At 40.9% G+C, this 22,184-nt stretch overlaps 1 protein-coding gene across 3 annotated transcripts in view; it reads left to right on the top strand.

Moving 5' to 3' along the window:
• Rbcn-3B (WD repeat-containing protein Rbcn-3B) overlaps positions 1 to 22,184 on the top strand; it is a 438,089-nt gene that overhangs the window by 403,109 nt on the left and 12,796 nt on the right. For all 3 annotated transcript variants that reach the window (XM_067147119.2, XM_067147118.2, XM_067147117.2), the window contains 2 exons: positions 9,691 to 9,843; positions 13,545 to 13,727. In XM_067147119.2, coding sequence (XP_067003220.2) covers positions 9,691 to 9,843; positions 13,545 to 13,727 — 336 coding nt within the window. The remainder of the gene's footprint in view (positions 1 to 9,690; positions 9,844 to 13,544; positions 13,728 to 22,184) is intronic.

Here is a 22,184-nt window from a genome sequence, read left to right as displayed (position 1 = left end):
TATTGTATTTGTGAATTATATAGGGTTTTGTAATTTCCTTCTGTTTATTATTCTTAATTTTTGTTGTTTTATTTTTAGCTACAGCGTTTGTGGACAAGAGCAAAACTGGATATTTTTGAGACCTTTTTTCCACGGTACCCTGCAACTAGAATTTTATTACTCCTATAATATTTCACTCTTTTAGGCCTTGGGGTATTTCCTTCCTGTTTCGTCTCAGGGTACCAGTAAAATAAGTGTCCTTGGAAAATAGGTAACGAGCTAAAGGAATGCTTGAAAAAAAAAATTATCTGTTACTATATGGTAACCTTTCTGAAAATAATTTCCTAATTTTAACAATTTAGTGACTACCACGTGACCAAGGCCATGCTGTTTGATTTCAGCTTTGTCAACTTCACTCTTCGCTCCTCGGTAGCAATAAAATCCCAAACAATAATTTGCAACAGAGTCACATAACATCCAAAATTTGATTCCCCACCTATGATGTTTTTTATTTGGGAGGTACTGTGTGAGGGAAGAATGACACTTTGTTCCAATGAGTGACTCATCTATACTGAGATGTTGGTGAGGGCTATAATGTTATCGGAATACATGGTTTGCATGCTCTACAATGGGATCAAATCTGTCGCATGGATCAAACCATGGAATGTTCCTGGAACTTTTAGCCCAGTATGAAAATATAGTAGGCCTACGAGTTATTCCCATTTCAAGAATAACTGCTACAAATGCCTTACTTTCTGCAACAGTGACAGGTTGCCATTCCCTGGTTCTAGAATTAGGCGATAACTGCTGCACACAAGACAGAAATTGGCAGGCATACCAGTTTGTTTCCTTGATCATCAAGTTCCACAGGGAGAGGGTGAAAAATAGATTAAAATATTGACTTGGTTTAGCATCAGAAGGAGGTGTACGTTTAGGGCCAGGCATCTCAAGGAATGTAGGAGAGGGTTGAAATTGTACGTCGTGATCAGACTGAATTTCACGGAAATCGGGAATCTGGTCATCATCGTCATTACCTTCGTGATTACTGTTTCCGTCAACTTCATCATTATTCCTGTCACTATCGTCACCATCTGAATCGGAAATTTCATGCATCACTGACACATGAGTAGGTCGGATAACATCACCACTATCATCATTGTTTGAAACATTACCGGCATTATTATCACTCTCAGTATCATCTGAATCATTGCCTGATTCGACATAATCAGAATCATCATTCAATGAATTAATATACTCAACCAAATCATCATCATTTTCAAACACAATACGAGAGCTCGTCGCCATTATTACAAACACATGGTCTACAGGTACGCGCCAAACAGCTGAAACAGAAAAATTCATAACATCAACACAACATGCCACACAGAGATTCTGGTGGTAGATTTAGAAACTACGTAGTTTCTACTACGGAGTCATGCTGACTGGAGCTGCCATCTACCAGATATTAGCAAACTATTACGACTTACATAAACTGCTGCAACAAGGAGCGCGATCACTTCTCGCTTGGCTACAGAGGATCACGTTCGTGCTCCCCGACACTCTAAGAGTTAATTGCAGTATTTAGGATTAAAATTACGCGATCATTTACTTAGCGTTTGTTTGTATCAAGTTAAAACAACTGCTGTCGACCACGTTATTTATGTATTTGTTACAAAAACATGTTCTCCTCTTTCATTTCTAATTTTCTTTATGGAACAGCAGTCGACGGGTATTACTAATTGACTCAGACATCTTCGAATACATATCAGATGTAAGGCTTTTCAGACGTTTGCTCTATTAACCAGCATTTTGTCTTAGGTCTGAAACTAGACTCATCAGAGTGGGATGTGTCAGACCCTACCCACTGACGCTGGGTGTATGCAGGTGAGCTTATCAGAAGGCTGTATATGAGGCGCAGTCTGATAACTGCATACGGGAGTCAATACAATGTCGACGAGAGAGTTCGCTAGTGGACATAGCGAGGAAACTATACCGAAGATCATCGATCGCGTGTAATATGACTGGGTGCATAAATATCGGTAACGGAAAAAATCGCGCACACTTAATCGCTCACAATAACGGGTACATCAGTGACAAGGCTCTCGCTGTAACCAAAGGATAATACATAGTTAAATATAGGAATTTTGAAGGGACAGACAAAAACTGACGTTATAATGGGGTTCTCGTTATATGCCGTACTCTCTATATCGGACTTCTACCGTACTTGTGATTAGTACCATTACGTGCCGAACACCATGGCTCGACGTTACTTGCAACTACTACCACCTTGCGAGGAAAACCATGGGTCTAGGTTACGTAGGAGCAGTACCATTATGCGAGGAACACAGCGGGTCTGGGTGCTGTTCGTGAAAATGGTTATGTGTATTCCACAGATTGGTTCCACTGTGTTCAGAATGAGCCTGTGTTACCTATGAGTAGCACCATTTATGAGAAACACCATGGATCTTCGTTGCCTGTGATTAGTACCACTATGTGAGTAAAACCATGAGTCTGTGTTGCCTGAGAATAGTAGTACCATAATGTGTGATACACTGTGGGTCTACATTTCCTATGATTAGTACCACTATGTGAGCAACACCATGAGTATAAGTGGCCTGTGATTAGTTCCACTAAGTGAGGAACACCGCAGGAATGCTGGTGCCCGTGATTAATCCCACTATGTGAGCAACACCATGATTCTGCGTTGCTTGTGAGTAGTACCCTTATGTGCGAAACACCATAGTTTTGTGTTACCTGTGAGTGGTGCCATTGTGCTTGATACACCATGGGTCTACATTACCTGTGATTAATACCACCATGCGAGAAACACCATGAGTCTACGTTACCTGTGATTAGTACCACTATAAGCTGCCTCTGTGGAGCCGTGGTAGAGTGTCGGCCTCCGGATCCCAAGATAGCGGGTTCAAACCCGGCAGAGGTAGTCGGATTTTTGAAGGGCGGAAAAAAGTCCATTCGACACTCCATGTCGTACGATGTCGGCATGTAAAAGATCTCTGGTGATACATTTGGTATTTACCCGACAAAATTAATTAAATCTCAGCCATAGACGCCCAAGAGAGATCCGGTTTACTCTAGGTCCGCTAGATGGCAGACAGAGTAAACCGGAACGTCAAAATTGACGAGCAGACAGCCAGATGGCGTCAAATCGAAATGTCTGCAAACGGTAGCTGAGGCCATACGATTATTATTATTATTATTATTATTATTATTATTATTAGTACCACTATAGGAGGAACACAGTCGTTCTGCTTCTCCTTCGACGTGTCCCTACCCAAGATCCCCTTCATCCAACTATTTTGCCTCCACGGCCAAAACCGCAGCGATATGACTCAGTTGCAGTCCCTCTTGCGCATTCTGTGCCTTATCTGGAGACACCCCTGGGGAAATACGCTCAGCGCATTACCTCCGAGGGTGCCTGCCGCCCGCGGCCTCGGGATGCTCCTCCCGTGTTCCGCACCACACGCCCATCAGATCTCGTGGATACAGCAATAGCAGACCTCTTACATCATCGGTTGATTGAGGAGGACTCTCCTACGGCGGCATTCCCCTTATTCCTTGTGCCCACGGATAATGGCGCTGCCCGGATTATTTACGATCTATCCGAGTGGACGGACTACATCATTCGGCCGAAGTTTTCTCTGCAAGGCCCAGCTGACGCCCTCGCTGCCATCCAAGTGCACCACAAGGCAGTTAAACTGGATCTCATCAGCGGTTTTTATCAACTCGCAATCCATCCTCGAACTCGCCACAACTGGGGCATTAGTTACCGCAATAAAAGCTACGTCTGGACTAGACTTCCTATGGGCCACTCACTGGGCCCGTCGATCATGCAAAGATGGGGACTAGCTGTGGGACAGATCTTGGAACAGGAATTTCCTATAACCTTCGTTGCATACTTAGACGACTGGCTTCTGCATGGCGCCGCCCTGGAAGATGAGAATGGCTGCAGAGATTGTTCTGTACCTGGAAGTGGTCATGGGCATTTCCATCAACAAGAGAAAATCACAGTTGCTCCCAGTTGACATCCTAACCTATTTAGGCGTCACATTAGACATTCCCCAAGGTGAAGTTTCTCTCCATCACGCTACTCAAGAACGTGTGACCTAGCTTATCACCCTGATCCTGAACGCCAATGACGAGGAGCGCCAACAAATCTCAGGATATCTCGCATGGTGCTGTTATGTTATGGTATGGCCATACTTTATAGCCAAACATGCCCTCTCCGGGGAACCCTTCTGGATTAAGAAGATTCTCATGCCGGCCTACATCGCCACTCCCCGCAGCACCATCCATTTAGCACCCACCGATTCTGTGTGTATGGACGCTACTCCAGTCCCCATCGCCGCGATAGCACTGCGCCAGCACCAGAGCTGGGCCCAGGCCTTCCACCGACCAGCTCCAATCCACACGGCGGAGACATTACCGGGGCTCTTTGGTATTTGCAAGACGTGCCTGTGTGTGTTAAAACATTGTACATTTACACTGATAGTTCTGTCACACTTTGGACCCTGCGCACTGGAAGAGGCCCTGCTCTCCACACGCATAGGTACCTCCTTGTATTGTTTCTTATGTTGTTGAATAAAGCAATGGAGAGGGGGGGTATCCCTCTCGTGGCAACCCATTGCCTCGGCGGCCAACCCGGCTGACATCCCGTCCAGGGAAGTGCTAGCTTCCCTACACGCGCACCCTGATTTGCTATAAATAGGGGTGCGCTCCCTGGACGGGTGTCAGTCTGGCTGTGTCTGCAGAGGGAATGGGTAGCCACAACTAGAGTCCACTAACCAGCATTTGTTCTCAGGTTAAGTGAGGCTGCAAGAGTCTTCTGTAGTCCATGTTGGGAGTGGTGGTGGTGGTGGTGATTATTGTTTCAAGAGGAAGTACAACTGGGCAACCATCCTCTATATAACACTAATGAGAGGGAAAAATGGAAGGGGTCGACACTTCGAAAAATGAAGGTATCAGCCAAAGGAAGGCGAGGGCCACAAAGGGCGTGAAAATGAAAGACTCCCTATGCCTCCATACGTAATACCGTCGGGGTCGGAAAAGAACAAGAGTTGACCAAAGGAGGTCAGATAGGATAGATGAAAATGAGGAGCCTGGCAAAAGTAAGTGGAAGCAATGCCAGGACTCGGCTAAGGGCCCCGTGGTGCCAACCCACGCTCCAAAGTTCAGAGCCCCTGGGGCCCCTTTTAGTCACCTCTTACGACAGGCAGGGGATACTGTGGGTCTTATTCTACTGCCCCCACCCACAGGGGAATCCATGTTGGAAAGTGCCTGATCAACTACTGGCAGTTGCCAGCTCTAGAATACCTTTACAGGTGATGATGCCATCATAATAGTAGCCTATTCCCTGTGGGTGGGGGTCGCAGATGAAGAATACACCCGCGGCATCCCTTGCCTGTCATAAGAGGCGACTAAAAGGGGCAACCAAGGGATGATTGTATTAGAACCATGAAACTACTTGTGATTAGTACCACCACGCAGGGAACACCATGAGTCTCATTTAATTGCGCGTAGCACCACTATGTTAGGTACCAAATAGGTTTGTGATTAGTAGCAACAGAGGGCGTTGCTGGCTTCTACAGTACCTGTGATTAGTACCCCTTCAGGAGCGACACCATGGTTCTAGCTTGCCTGTGACTAGTACCCACTGTATGAGGTACACCACGGGATAGTGCGGGTCCTTATGGTTAGTACACGTGATGAACACCATAGGTTTGCGTTGCCTGGAAATGGCGACGCAATGTGCAAAACACCATAGGTCTGTATTCCATGTGCAAATTTTATTACCTGTGAGTAGAACCATACTGTGTGGAATACCGCGAGTCTACGCTTCTTTTGATTGGTACCGCAACAAGACAAATATCACGATTCTACTTTCCTAACTATAAGTAAGGGGCCGTTGACTTTGATTTTGGACCCCTTTAGACTAAAAGCATCATCGATTCATTGTTATGCTATGGATGCAGTCCCTTGGTCAGTAATACTATTGTTTCACCTCAGTTTCTGTGAATGTGAGGCGTTGCAGGTCAGATCCACTGATTGTTTTAAATTCATATCCATCCATTGATTCTTCGTCCTCACGTTTTGAATTCTGGTGAGTGAGGATTTTGGACTTCTAATTTGTCATTCCATTTCATCTCATTTCGTACCATTAGGGGCCGATGACCTAGGTGTTAGGCCCTTTTAAACAACAAGCATCATCATCATCATCATCATCATCATCATCATCATCATGAAATCAATGTGCAATCCCATTCCAAATACCCAGCATCGGCCCATAATGTGTCAACTTTTCTCTGCAATTCAACCAATAAAGGTTCAAAGGAGATATAATTTCAAAAAAGCAGACTGGGAGAAGTTCAGCTCAACCCTTGATAAAACAATATCAGATATCCACCCAACACCAGAGTTTTATGATCAGTTTGTTGAAGCTGTGAAGAAAGCTTCCTGCGCTTCCATACCACAAGGATGCAGAGTTAACTATATACAAGGTCTAATTTCAGACACAGCTGCCCAAATGAACACATATATTTCACTGTTTCAGGAAGATCCACTAAGTGAAGACACTGTCTCAGCTGGAAGGAAACTGCTTTCCTCAATTGCAGAGGCAAAGAAAGATGCTTGGATCAAACTTATGGAGGAAACAGACATGTCAAGGGATAGCCGAAAGGCTTGGAAGCTTCTCAAACGACTTAGCAACGATCCAACCAAGGGACCAGTCCATGCAAATGTTACGGCAAACCAAATCGCAAATCAGCTTGTCATCAATGGGAAAACAAATCACCCAATAAGGAAGTTGGAACATAATATCCTAAAAAGCGAGGTAATGAAGTCCAGTAACCTATCCCGGCCATTTGAAATAACGGAATTACAGAAAGCGATTCAATGTACCAAAAATGGAAAAGCGGCAGGATTAGATGATATCACAATAGAACAAATAAAACACTTCAGTTCAACCACACAGGCATGGCTTTTAAAATTCTTCAACAACTGCTTTACTTCCCTAAAAATTCCAAAAATATGGAGAAAATCCAAGGTGATTGCATTTCTGAAACCAAAAATTCCAGACCAATCTTCTTACTCTGCCACCTATACAAAATAATGGAAGGAATGTTGCTCAATCGCTTAATGGGAGTAGTAGACCAAGTCCTAATCCCTCAGCAATGTGGCTTCCGCCCAGGAAAGAGTTGCACAGCACAGGTTTTACATCTAACCCAGCACATCGAGGACGGGTTTGAAATGAAGAAGGTTACTGGCGTGGCTTTTGTGGACCTCTCAGCCGCCTACGATACAGTAAATCACAGGATATTATTACACAAACTTTATAGAATGATTACAGACATCAAGGTAACCAAGATGATAGCTACTCTCTTGGAAAATAGTCGCTTTTTTGTCGAATTCCAAGGACACCGAAGCAGATGGAGGAATCAAAGGAATGGACTATCTCAAGGCAGTGTACTGGCTCCTATTCTTTTCAACATCTACACTAATGACCAGCCATTACCAGAAAATACTAAAAGCTTTATCTATGCCGATGACCTTGCACTTACTACTCAAACTGATACCTTTGATGAAGCAGAGATCTCTTTAACTGCTGCATTAGAAGAGCTAGGTACCTATTATGAGAAAAAACCAACTCAAACCAAATCCAGCTAAGACTCAAATTTGTGCGTTCCATCTGCGGCATGCACAGGCCTTTCAGAAACTCAAAGTACTATGGAAGGGGAACTTACTGGAACACTGCTTTACATCAAAGTACCTAGGAGTTATGCTGGATCGCACATTAACATATAAGAAACATTGCCAAAACCTGAAACAAAAGATATCTGCCAGAAACAACATTCTACGAAAGTTATCAGGAACAAGTTGGGGAACACAACCACAAACAATTAGAACATACAGCTCTAGCTCTATGCTATTCTGCAGGAGAATATGCCTCCCCGGTTTGGTACAGGTCAGCTCATACGAAGCAGGTTGACATCGCTTTAAACGAAAGCTGCAGGATCATTACTGGATACTTCAAACCTACACCCATGAGAAGGTCCAACTTTTAGCTGGTATTGCTCCCGGTGAGATTCGTAGGGAGGTAGCAGCTAACAAAGAAAGGCTCCAGTCATCTTCTTCAGAAGCACATCCTCTCTATGGATACCACCCAGCCACACAGAGGCTAAAATCTAGAAAAAGTTTTCTCCGCACATCAGTTAACCTTGAGGGGAAAGCAGAGAATGCTAGAGTCACAATGTGGAAAGAAAGAATCCACCACCTTTCCAACTGGATAGAGCCGAAGGAAAGTCTTCCATGTGGACACCAGGAGAAGTGGACAGTATGGAAAGCCCTTAACAGACTCCGTACGGAAGTCGGCAGAACAAAAGTAAATTTGCGGAAGTGGGGCTTCTCAAGTGATTCATCACTTTGTGATTGCGGAGAGCAGCAGACGATCCAACATCTATGTCATTGTGTTTTATGTCCTTCAATGTGCACTATGAAAGACTTGATTGCAGCCTCCCCCAACGCTATTGACGTCGCCCAATACTGGGCAAGCATCATCTAGCTCTCGAATATTGTTGCTCTATCTGTGATTGTATAATAGACTTGTATATTTGTATAGTAGGAATGTAGATATCTTGTTGCTTTTTGTTAAATATCTGTAAGTAAAGTTGATACTTCTGACACGAATAAAGAAGAAAGATCATCATCATAATAGTAGCCTAAGTACCTTACCTTTAAATCACTGCAATCGTTATCAGAGATAATTTTGGGGTAGTTACATAAAAACATTTTATTTCTGGAACCAGTGATATCATGTTTTCAAATTATTTGTCTCATTTATAAATGTGTATGATTAATTTTTGATGAGGATTTTTCAAGAATGAAATATTGGTTCATCTCTTGTTTAAGGTGTTCGAAATATACCATAAAATGGGATTTCGCTTGACACGGTTAAGAGCTTCATGGGGCGATTTAGCTGGATGTTCCTTTATTGACATAAATAGCTTATGTCTTACGGCTGGATTCATCCAAAAAAAATTAGTAACATGGCGCGCCAAAGTGTGTGATGGAAGTGTAACCATAGCAAACTGTGCAGGCTTTTATGTAAGGTATGAATGGATGGTCAGACAATGTTACCTAACTGTGTGTTATGCCTAGTTGCCATCTGAAATTAGCAGCCATTGATGGATGGCCATGACCACATCACTTTATTTTTGCAAAGGAAAATGTTGTTTCTCTTTTTTTCTCCTTTTTTCCCCATCTCAACACAGGATAATTCTCTAGAATGACTCCTTCAATGATTTATGAGTGCCTGCATTCCTGTTGAAGTTGGGAAACAGAAATGAGCTCATACAGGGCTTAGAAGAAATATGTTAGAAGAAACTGGAACTGAAAGGGGAGAGCGTATCTGTGAAGATGGCATTGTATGGAGAGGTGGAGTTCGTCCTTGACAGTTAACCTTTTCTTGTTTCTTGTTGCCCAGCTAGCTAGTTTATCCTTTTTTGTGTGTTCCTAGCTTCATTCTCTCTAGAGAATGATAAAAATATAAGATACTAACTCTAACCATGGGCTTGGTAAAGCTATTGATTTAAAAAAATGTATGTAATGTCAGAAAACATCAATAATGTAAAATGTAATCCTATTTTAAAGGACTTTTATTGATAGTCATTTTATTTTGTTCTGCCCTCTTCATTCCAGGTGGCAAGATACAACACTATCCAGCAGAACTCTCAGACACTGAATGTCAACATAAACTCTTCTGTGTTGCATCGTGCTAAACCTGAGATCCTGCGTGGTATAGAATTACTCATTGATAAAATGCAGAATGAAATGTCTGACCTGCTCATTGAGGCAAGTACTGTGTACAATTTTGGATAAACTAAAAACTAATAGCCATGATAACAGTCCATTTAATTTTATGTTTATATACTGTATTTGGATATTTTAGTCCCTAATACCTCATAATTGAATCTTATCATTGGGATTTTCTAAATAAGCAATTGTCATAAATCAGTGTAGGATTTGTCATCATCTCCTCTTATACAGCTGGGTCGGGGTTAATACGACTTTTCTTCGTTGTCCTCCATCTTTCTTCCTCATCCGTCGTCATGTTCCAGTCCACGTCCCTTTGCCTTAAGCTGTTCTCAACGATCAGTTCCGTTCATCATGATCTGGTCTTCCTGGGATTCCATCACTCCCTTAGGCCCAAGGCTTGCTAAGAGTGCTCAGTAAACTTCTGTGAGGATTTCTTCACTCAGTCAGTGTAGAAACCATCAATGGAATGTACAGTACAGTCGTAGCCAACTGACTAGAAGGATTGCCACAACTTGGAATGCGTCCGAGGTTCGTACTCCTGTTCGATAGCAACTGGTATCCTGAGACTCAGGATCACATACTAGGATACTCAGTTGCCCATAGTTCACAAACTACATTGTGGTTACAGCAACCCAGGCCTAAAGAGGTATGAAAATTAAATTCTTGTCTTACAGAAACAATAAAATAGAAATGTTTATGAAAAAGACTTCAGACTTTGGACCTTCAATACTGTATTTTAAAAGAAATTTAAATTAGAAAGAAATGTTAATACTTTCAGTGCTTGGATTAATAATTTCAGGGAAGAAATAACAGAATTTAAAACAGGGAAATTAACAAAAATTGTAACCCATTCCTATACAAATGGAGAAGAGGAAAAAGAGAGATCAGAGCAGCAATCCTTGCAGATGATTAGTGTGTGATTTTTTTGACTGTGTTCCTTCTTCACAGTGCAACTCTACTGAAGATGAAATATTTGCATGAAATGCGAACAAGACAGACTTTGTCTTCTGTTAAAGAGATATAATAACTGAATTAGTGTGGCAAATCGTTCTTACACTGGAGGGCCCACAGAGGTTCTCTTTTTTCGTTTATTTTGCTGCAGAAGACTACAGGAAATTTCAGTCTATGACTTTTGAAGTAAATGTTTAAAGTAAAAAATTTAGCTGTCAATTTTTTATTCATTTTCAGTTCTGAAACATGATCACATATTCATCAAAAGAGCAACACATAGACTTCATACTGCCTGTAAAGTATTGTCTATAATCAAATAAGCTGCTATTTAAAAAGCATGTGACTGTAAAATGCTTGTTTGTTGTTCTTGGCACTAGAAAAATGATTTACCATCAGTCTATCAACTCTGATATCAAAAGATAGGAACATGAAGAAACAATTTATTTATTTATTTATTTTTTTTAATTTTTTTATTTTTTTATTTATTTATTTATTTATTTATTTATTTATTTTTTTTGCTAGTGGCTTTACGTCGCACTGTCTCAGATAGGTCTTATGGCAACGATGGGAGAGATAAGGCCTAGGAGTTGGAAGGAAGTGGCCATGGCCTTAATTAAGGTACAGTCCCAGCATTTGCCTGGTGTAAAAATGGAAAACCACAGAAAACCATCTTTAGCGCTGCCGACAGTGGGATTCAAACCCACTATCTCCCGGATGCAAGCTCACAGCCGCGCGCTTCTAATCATATGGCCAACTCGCCCAGTGAAGAAACGTCTAATAGTATAAGTAGAAAAAAGAGATAAGGACAAACATGAAAACACAATAGGATGAGGAAAATCTCCACATCGTCATGCATTGCAATCTTCAAGTGGATAGGCTCTCTCCTTGTCAATCTCAGTTTCTCTATGCCTGTTTCATCTTAGCATCTGCTGCTTCCCAGCTTTATCAGTCAGGAGGAGGGCATCAACATGCATTGAGATGCCATCTTCAGTCTTTTTGTTTCTGATTCATACTCAGTTGAAGTGAAATGTGATCATTTTGACAGAACTAATAGCCTTCTCCCTGCACTCCAGCCACCTACTCACTGCACTGAGCTGATACAAATGTGTCTGATAGTGGTTTCTAGCTGCTGATTTGAGAAATGTTTAGTGTATGTATTTTGATATTTTGTGACTTAACATTTGAAAGTCAAGGCTGATTTTTTGCATGTTCCATTCTCTTGGAGAAATTGAAGGTAGATATTAATAAGAGTTCATTGATAGTTTCAATGTTGGAGTGGAATATTATTCTTCCAAATGATCGGTACGAAGTGCTGTCAAATATAAACAGGATTTTTGTTCCTGAACGTAGAAGTTGGTAGAACTGGCCCTGTGCTTCTGCTATGCTTAGGCGCCACCGTCAGGAGTGGGGAGTGTGTGCTGTTAGATATTTCCGTCCATTTCGTCAGTAACACTCACGATGTCGGAGCAACAGGTACACCCCTCCACTGTGCAACACATAATTATAAAATTTCTTGCTCGTGAAGGATTTACAGCGGCATAAATTTGCCAGAGATTGACTGCACTGTTTGGTGATCAAACATTGTCAAGGACGCGTGTGTTTGCCTGGCATAAAAAGTTCCAGGAAGGATGAGAACATGCGGAAAATCAGAAACACGATCGCTGTCTTCATACCAGCATTACAGACCAAAACATTTGTGTGGTTAAAGACATTGTCGATGACGATCGAGGGGCGATAGTATCAGAAATTGCAGAAAAAGTCTGAATCGGTTATGGGAGCTGTCAAGCAATCATTACAACGACCTACAGTTCCGTAAAGTGTGTTCCAGATGGGTCCCTCGCCTTTTGACCAAAAATCTGAAGTTGAGACATTCTGAGGTCTGTCAGAGGCTTACAGCAAGGTTTACGAAAGAAAGTGATGCATTTTTTAGTCGGATTGTCACCTGCGACAGAACATGGGTCCACCACTACACTCCCGAATCCAAAGAAGCCAGTAAGGAGTGGCGGAGGAAAGGGGAGACAGCATCAGTAAAAGCCAAGACTCGACTGTGAGCTGACAAGTGTCTTGCAACCATTTTTTTCGATCGGCAAGGCATTTTGCTAATTGATTTTTTGCATGAGCGACGCACAATCATTGCTGCTTACTACTGCGAGCTGTTGAACAAGGCGAGGGTTGCATATCACCGCAAAAGATGAGACCAACCGATTCAAAAGGTCATCCTCCTCCACGACAATGTGCAGCTCCATACTGCAGCTCTAACTGTCCCCCAGCTTCAGGAAATGCACTGGACTACAGTTGATCATCCTCCTTACAGTCCTGACCTATCGCCCTGCGATTTCCATTTGTTCGAACCGCTTAAAGAAGCTCTATGAGAGCAACAATTTGAAGACAAGTGTGTGGAAGACTTCATATGCAACTGGCTGGTGACACGACCCTGTTCTTTTTACAGTGAGGGCATCAAAAAGCTGCCCATACGCTGGAGCAAATGCATTTCCAAAGCAAGAAACTATGTGGAAAAATAAATTGTAATTGCCTTCTGTTTTTCAATAAATGAATTTAAATAAAAAATAAAATCCCGTTTATATTTGATCCCCCCTCATACATTGATAATGATTATAGTTATTTCCATTTCTTTTTGGACTACTCACCTTTCCAAGCATTTGGTATTTTTATGATGTTGGTGTTCCCCTTCTAAAACCATGAGAATAGCAGCACCCAAATTATACTAATGAATGATTTTCAGTTTATTTACTGTATAGCTGAACACTGTATTGCTTTTACTTCAGGTAATGGACATAGTTCTTCACTGCCTTGATCCAGGCCATCTGAAAACTCATCGCCTCAATGAAGTCTTCCCTGCAGTATGTCGCTTCAACCAAGTCAGCCATTGTCCCCACACTCGAAGAATAGCTGTTGGGGCCAAGAATGGCCATGTTGCTCTTTACGAGCTGCGTTCGTATAAGTGCCAGGTAAATTTTCTTGTGTATGTAGTAGTTTTTGAAGAGTAAAGGTGTGAAGTTTATGAATTTCCTTTGTTTAAATAGGATAACAAGTTCATATGTTCCAAACTGAAAATAAGTTAAGCTGTTAACAAATCATAGAAAAACTTGGTTCAGTTTGAAGCACAGATCTTTCAGAAGTAAATCTTAGAATTGGTTTCACAGTATGAAACTGATGAGAAAAGTTTGCAAGATAATATCAAATCTAGAATTATAGTACAGTGTGTTTCATTTAAAGACAGCAGAATCTTTAACCAATACTTTCCAGATTCTTGTGGTAGAATGCAAGTAATATTGATTGTAAAGGGTTATTTGTATTTTCTTACCTTTAATGAAGAAGACTCGATCATTAATTATGTTAAAATGAATGCAAAAGTACACTGAAGCAAGTTCCTATCTTCTTATGCAGAGAAATGTACCTAAATAGCAGTCACCTCACATGGTCGGCAGCCAGACATTTCACAAAATGACCTGAATGAAACAGCCAACTTTGTCAGTTTCCCGTGAAAACTTATTTCAGTTGAGTGACTTTGATCAGGCAAACTCTTCGAAAAATCTAATAATCTGTATCTTAATTAAGACCTTCCCACTCCTAGCCCTTTCTTATCACGTCATCACCGTAAGACCTATCTTCGTCAGTGCAATGTAAAGCAAATGTAAAAGAAAAAATAGATAAATTCCCTATCATTGACTTGCTTTATTGAATCATAATGTGACAAAAAATAGAGAGAGAGAGAGAGAGATCCTCTTCTTCCGTATAGTATCTGTGAAGGGCTCCAGTTCTCGGTACACCACTTCATTTGGCACTATCCATGTTTTTTATATGTTTTATTTATGCACGTCCTTGCCATTCTTTTCTCTGCTTTTATGATTTTGTCGATTGTATTTCTCTGAGTGACTTTAAAAAGAGTTTTGCTTGCGTATGTCACCAGTCTTTAATGTTCTAATTTTGTTTTGAGTGATAGACATTTTTTATTGTATGTAGACCGTGTACATTTTTGAGCTTTTGTGATTTACTAGTTCTTTCTTGCCGTGCAGGTTTCTCATCCAAATTGTATGTTAAAATTTCTCCTAGATATTTAAATTGTTTCACTATTTTTACTTTCCTGTTATTTACCATTATGTAGTTTATTACTAGCGGATCTGCGACCATTATCTCAGTGGTTCGAACCCCACTGTCGGCAGCCCTGAAAATGGTTTCCCGTGGTTTCCCTTTTTCACACCAGGCAAATGCTGGGGCTGTACCTTAATTAAGGCCACGGCCGCTTCCTTCCTACTCCTAGCCCTTCCCTATCCCATCGTCGCCATAAGACCTATCTGTATCAGTGCAACATAAAGCAATTTTTTAAAAAGAAGGTAGATCTCTACCATGACTGCTTTATTAAAATAATCCTGTAGGAATATTAAACCGCTACTCCAAGATAGCGGAGTTATCCGTGGTAGTTAGAGGTGAAAGAAGGTGCTGGGATGAACAGGACTCAATCTACGAAATTAAAGTTAATTTAAAATTTAACAAGGTTATATTTTTTTCTTTTCAAGAACAAGAAATAACAAATATAACAGGTACTCAGTAGCCTAACAACAAATCGAGAATGTACAATTACAGTGTTACAGGTTTTGGGCTCCGAGAGCCAGGCACATAATTCTTGAGCAATTAGCCCAACTTTAGCCAGATACCAGGTTTGACAAAGGGGCAGTAAACCCCAATCATGCCCAGGAGCTCTTGCTCCCAATTACACAGTAAAACCTCCTCGAGGCACGCAGAAACAAATTTTTTGGGAAGAGCAACCCGCTCTCAAAGTTCCAGCCTATCAAAGGCCACACCAAACTCCACCTTCAAGCTGTCCTCCAAGGACATAGACACAGGGGGAAAAAAAAAATACCCAACCTACGGAGGCCTATTTACCAAAGAAACAGGACAATTACATGGCCCCAAAATACAAACTTGAGAGGAGGCGTCCTTGCACTTCTAATACACTTTATTTAAAACCTACTTGGCACTAGGCCGTTAATGCCAGGACTAATCCCATCCTAAAGAGGTGACTTATATGAGAAAACGATTTACATTACATTAGAAGGGAAGAAACGGTTGTGAAAATAAGTTCACCTCGAAGCAATATGAGTGGGAGCTCGAGAGGGTTAAGCACTCTCTATCCCCATATGTAGTTACAGAGGCAGAATTTAAATCAAGAGTTTTTTACATTTTAGAGGACAGTTATATGGTAAAAGGTTTCGAACCCGCCCCGAGGGTTAAACTGCTGAGCTGGCAAGAAAATAAGTTATAAAACGGCCATTACCTGTTGGAAGAACTGCTGCCCGAAGAAAGAGGCGCTTCCCGCCCCCTGCTACATAATTTACACAATGATAGGTGTTACTGAAGTGGCGCAGAGACCCGAAAATCAGCAGTTTATATACCCTCGCGGAACATTCGAGACCTTTCCTGAATGATAACACCCGCCCACAAGCTTTTTATTGGACGACCAAAAGATTACATGTCAGAATTGCAGAAGAAAACCCGGATTGGTGGAAAATTAATTACAGAAATTTATGATTGGCCAGTTTCAAAACTGGCAGAAAGAAAGGGTTAACGTTGCCAACTTAAACGCAAGCTGAAAGAAATTTAATAAGGAACAAACTTATAAATACTGAATTTCTCCAAAAACACAGTTCTTTCACTTCGCACTAGGGTGCATAATTGTAGTCCTTCAGTAGTGCCATCTAGAAGAGAATGTTCACACTTCTTGCTACAGACAAAACAAAAACGACACAGTTCAGAACACTTCAAAATTTACAAGTAAGGACATCTTCTGAGAAACTTGAGAATTAACACTGTAGTTAAAGTTCAGGTTTCCTCCAGTAGAGGAGTTTCAACTGGCGCAATGTTTGAATTAGCGGAGCGGAGGTGTACCGCCCGGTACAATATCATCAAGTGACTTCTGTATGAATGGATTTAACGCATGCTCTAGTTTGCCAGAATGGGATTGTTTCACAGATAAAACTTATGTTTTGATTTATTCTGACACTGATGTGCCTTCAGTGGAAACACTGCCTTGTACAAAAATAGACCTGATATGAGCTAAGGATAAGGCACTGATATCTCTGAGAAAAAAATGCTGCTTTCTGCCTGATGAAACCTGCTATGAACTAGGCAAATTAATTTGGTACAAATATCTCTTAGTAGAAACACTGCCTAGTGTCAGATCTAATATGGCCTACAGTTTTGCCATGACAAGTCATACAATATGATTCACTTACACTGAATAAAGCATTCAGGTAAAAACCAAAAATCAAAAGTGAAAATGATTTAAATAATGAATTTGTTATCAGTAGTAGTGTTTCTCTCTTACTTTTTCCTTGCTAATTGCAAGAATTCCTCCATTTTGCCCAGAGGCTATCTAGAGTGCATGGCCAGTGCATAGACTCCCCTACACCATACTGCTTTCCATGTGTTGATTAAAATTGTATTCTTTACACAAACATCAAACATAATTATGGTACTGGACATGACTTATGACATCTTATTGTACCAATTATAGCGTACCAAGAGAGCGTATCTGGGAATGTCTAAAAGATCTGGGAGTTCATGACAGTCTTATTGGAAAAGTGAAGATGCTGTATGAAAAAAACCAGAAGTTGTGTGCAAGTGGGATGCGGGCTGCCCAAATGGTTTATTTATTATTATTATTATTATTATTATTATTATTATTATTTATTTTCTACTAATTGTAGTTACAATTTAGGGATGGTGAATGGAGAAAGGGCATAGCCCCACATACACAAAAGTGCCTCCATCACCAATTAAAATTATAATATACAAATATACAATTACATTCTACATAGTGTTTTTGTATACAGTTACTGTATTTACATAATACTCACAAGACCTGTTCAACATTCAAGTAATTCGACACACACAGAGTCTCTCTCTCTCTCTCTCTCTCTCTCTCTCTCTCTCTCTCTCTCTCTCTCTCTCTATCTCTCTCTCTCTCTTTTTTTGTTTTTTTTTTGTTTGTACAGAGGGTTTCGTTATATATATACATCCTTTTTACGTCTTTACAAAAATTTTCTGCAGGTAGTTCTTTTATCTGTGGTGGGAGTTCATTCCACAACCGAGCAGAACGACTAACGAAGCCACTTTGATATGATGCTGTTCTTGCAAATGGAAAAGGGACACACCTCGACCTCTTTGAGCGGAACGATAGTTCAGCTGTAAGCGGTTGAAAGGGTTTATATGAATGTTACCTGCGAGGGATTTTCTCAGGAAAGCAATATCTATTTGTTTACAGAGGGTTGTTATGGAGGGCAGTGACCTGGCTATATTTAAGTGACCGTGTTGAGTAATTAGTCTTTCTGCTCGACGTTGAACTCTCTCTAGTTTTATCATGTTCTCCACTGTAGTAGGGTGCCAGGAAGGAAGTCCGTACAACAGTATTGGCCGTACTAATGACAAATAGGCTGTCTGAACGGCTTTCTTCCTGGCTCCCAGTAGAAATCTGCGGATGAATCTCAGGACTCTGTATGCTTAGCACCTTATTTCCTCAACATGCTTATTCCATTTTAAATTGCTGCAGATGTGAATGCCAAGCAATTTTATTGAGGTACAAGGCATCAGGTTTTTACCACACAGTGAAATTTCGTGTTGTAACTGTGATCTTGCTCTAGTTAAGCGGATATATTTACATTTCTGTACATTTATACACATCCTATTTCTTTTGCACCACAGAACCACTGTAACTGTAACCGACTGTAACTTATTTACGTCGTTCTCATTGCAAATGGCAGCGTACTGTGCCATAGAAGACGATACACAACCTGGCAGATCCAGCGTAAATATTGTGTGCAGCAGCGGCCCTATCACACTGCCTTGAATCACACCTGCAGTGACTGAGGTTTGTTTTGACCTGGCCCCACTGAACACAACGTTCTGCGTCCGACCTACCAGGAATGATCGAAACCATGCCTGCAGGTTGCCTTGAATGCCATACTTGTTAAATTTTAACAACAGTCGTTGATGAGGTACCTGATCAGAGGCCTTACTCCAGTCAAGAGTTACGCAGTCCACTTGGGATATATTAGACTGGTCCAGGGAATGTTGCCACTCATCAATTACTGTTGTTAAAAGTGTAGTACAGGATTTTCCAGGGAGGAATCCATGTTGGTTGTTATTCAACAGGTTTCTCTTATTCAAAAAATCCAGCACATGTTTTACAATTAGGCGTTCAATGCATTTACATAAGCCAGATGTAATAGAGACTGGGTGATAGTTGTCTACATTTTCCTTGTCACAGTCTTTGAATACGGGAACGACATTTGCTTTCTTCCATTCTTCTGGAACAGTCCCACTGTTCATCGGAGAGGAATACAGCATGGCAGTGCTTTGTCACCCCTCCTGTTTATCACTATGATGGATGCCATAACAAAGGCACTAAAAAGGAAGGAGCAGCAGGACTTGCAAGCTTTCATCAATGCAAACGATGTGGTGATCTGGAGTGAAACTGAGAATAATGTGGAGGAAAAGCTGCAGAAATGGAGTCAAGAGTTTGAGATAAGATTTAAATACAGTAGAAGTCCGTTATAGCAAGAATTCATAACAGCGAAAAATTTACTCGCTATAACGGATTGTCGTTATATCCGATTTTTGTATAAAAGTCGGAAAACCCTTCATGCACTTCAAAGTCGGTATGAAACGGCAATCAGTTTGTTCAAAACTTGCGTTTCCGCAGATGATATCCACACTACGACTTACTTGTTTGCTATTTTTCGTAATCCGATACTACGTGAAAGTTTGTTTAATTTCATTCTGAAAAATAATATAGTTCCGTATTCCTCCGAATCCAAGATTAACCCCACTTTTTCCTTCAAAAAATTTAAATCAGGCTCAAAAAGAAGTTTGTAAAATCATACAAGCCTACGCATTTTTAGACTATTTTTTAGACGCCAAACATTGACTTTCATCACGCTGTATTTCATTTTTTTGCGGCTGCACAATTATTCTTTATTTGCGCAGGTTTAAAGACCATTAACTTAACATTAGCATCATACTACCGAAGATAACTCGTTGAAAATTTTCCGGCAATACCTATTCCATGCATCTCTACAATACAACGAACCATCAGGAAATTATTCTTTCTGTCTATAAAACTGTTACTTTTATGCAGCGTCAGATATAACCGGCTACCGCTACACGCACGTCTCGCTTGTCGGGTGTGGCCAAATTCAACGGCTAGCGATGTATAGGCCTAATCGCGAACGTTGAAAGTCAACGAACGAGTTTATTGCGCCACGGTATGGCCAACCGCCCTTGCGTTTTTCGTGCACATACCTCACAATTTCATCATAGACTTCTTTCAAGCGTCCTTGTTGCGGACCACTGAATGCATTTTTTGTACAGTACCGGTACACATTTTTTCTTCATTTTTTTTCCTTCTTTTTTTCTTTTTTTCTTCACGCTTTAGTTAGGTCTATGCCGTATTTTCTTGCGGCTACACAATTATTCTACATTTCCGAGTGTTTAATAAACATTAACTTAAACTTGGCATCATAATATCGACTAGAACCTGTTGAAAATTTGCCGGCAATACCTTTTCCACGTATCTTTACAATACCACTATCCATCACGAAAATATTCCTGCTGTCTATAAACCTTAATTTTACTAAGCGTCATGTGCAATAGACGCGTTATGACTCTGCCACTGAGTAGCCATGGCTTTTCTAAGAATTTGAAGGGTCGCATGTTTTGATGCCATTCTGCAGATTTGAGAAACACACAGGCACTGTACACTGTACAACCGGTAGCGATGTGTAGTAAAGAGGCGGTCGTTTATTGTCAATGAGTTCTGTGTGCGTGTGAAAAGAAGCAGCGTGGTTACCGCGGTAGTTGCCAGTGGTATCCATTAACTTACTGTTAGGCCGCGAATGCAACAACCCTTGAGTTTTCGCATGAGATTCTGAGAAAAAAGTCTTGGAGTCGGAGAAATACGGTATCACTCCAGAGATTTCTGTGGCAAACACCTCAGCTTTCTTCTTCAAACAGCGTCACCTAACCTAACCGTATATATGTAGTCTATCATGAAAACATATTTGAAACGCATGTAGAGAAATAACCTCCTCGCGAAAAATTTACAGGTAAATAGCCGTAACTAGACGCGAGAAGATATGAAATATCCTCTGAAATCAGTGATGTACTCTGCCATATCTTGAGGTGTATGACATTCTTACGTAATTTCCGTATATAACATTAAAATTAAGATATCGTTTATTCAGTCTTTAATTTTACGATTTAACAACTGCTATCGGCCACGTCAGTTACGCATTTATTACGAAAACGTGTTATCCTCTTTTTCATTTCATTTTCTTTAGAGAACAGCAGTCGATGGGTGTTACTAATCAACTCCAACATCGCCTTTGAATGTCAACGAGAGAGCTCGCAAATGCACAAAGAGAGAAAACTATACCGTACCGAAGATGATCGATCGCATTTTGTTGCAAACGTTTCAGTTTTCTTATTCAAACAGCGTCACGTATCCTAACTTAACTGTACTAAACGTATGATGAAAACACACTTCAAGCGCCGGTAGAGAAATTATACCTTTCTCACTATAAATTTTCATAATAGCCTTTCCGTAATTTAACCAGACGCGACAAAATACAAACTAACGTATGAAATCAATTAAGCACTCTGCCATATCTCGAGGTGTATCCTATTCTTACTTAATTGCAGTATTTAGCCTCAAAATTAAGCAGTCGTTTAGTCAGCCTTAATTTTTAACGAGTTAACAACCGTTATCGGACATGTTATTTATGCATTTATTACAAAAATAGGTTCTCTTTCATTTCGAATTTTCTTTACGGAACAGCTGTCGACGGATATTACTAATCGACTCCGACATCGCCTTCGAATTCACAATTAAGTATTTATTTATTTTCCACCTAGTCGACTAGGTGGAAAATAAATAAATACTTAATTGTGAATCTATTGAAGTGCGATACGGACCATGAAGCTGATTTTATGTAATCGCCTTCGAATGTCGACGAGAGAAATCGCTAGTGTACATAGCGAGGAAACGATGCAGAAGGTAATCGATCGCATGCAATATCATCGCTGGGGTGCATAAATATCTGTAACGGAAAAAATCGGGCGCGCTTAATCGCTCGTAATAGCGGATGCGCCAGTGATACGGTTCTCGCTGTAACCGAAGGACGATACACAGTATAATATAGGAATTTTGAAGGGACAGAAAAAAGTCGTCGCTATAACGGAGTTCTCGTTATATGCCGTACTCGCTATAGCGGACTTCTACTGTATCAACAGGGCTAAGATGGTGGTGGTGAAGTTACAGAGGGGAGATGACAAACCACAAATCAGAATAAACGAGCAGTCGCTTAAGTGCGGCCAGTATCCAGTAATCGGGGGATGGTGGGTTTGAG

Source organism: Anabrus simplex, chromosome 5, assembly GCF_040414725.1.
Source record: "Anabrus simplex isolate iqAnaSimp1 chromosome 5, ASM4041472v1, whole genome shotgun sequence".
Classification (NCBI taxonomy): domain Eukaryota; kingdom Metazoa; phylum Arthropoda; class Insecta; order Orthoptera; family Tettigoniidae; genus Anabrus; species Anabrus simplex.
Note: the sequence above shows the minus strand (reverse complement) of the source record. Positions and strands in the feature narration are given on the sequence as shown.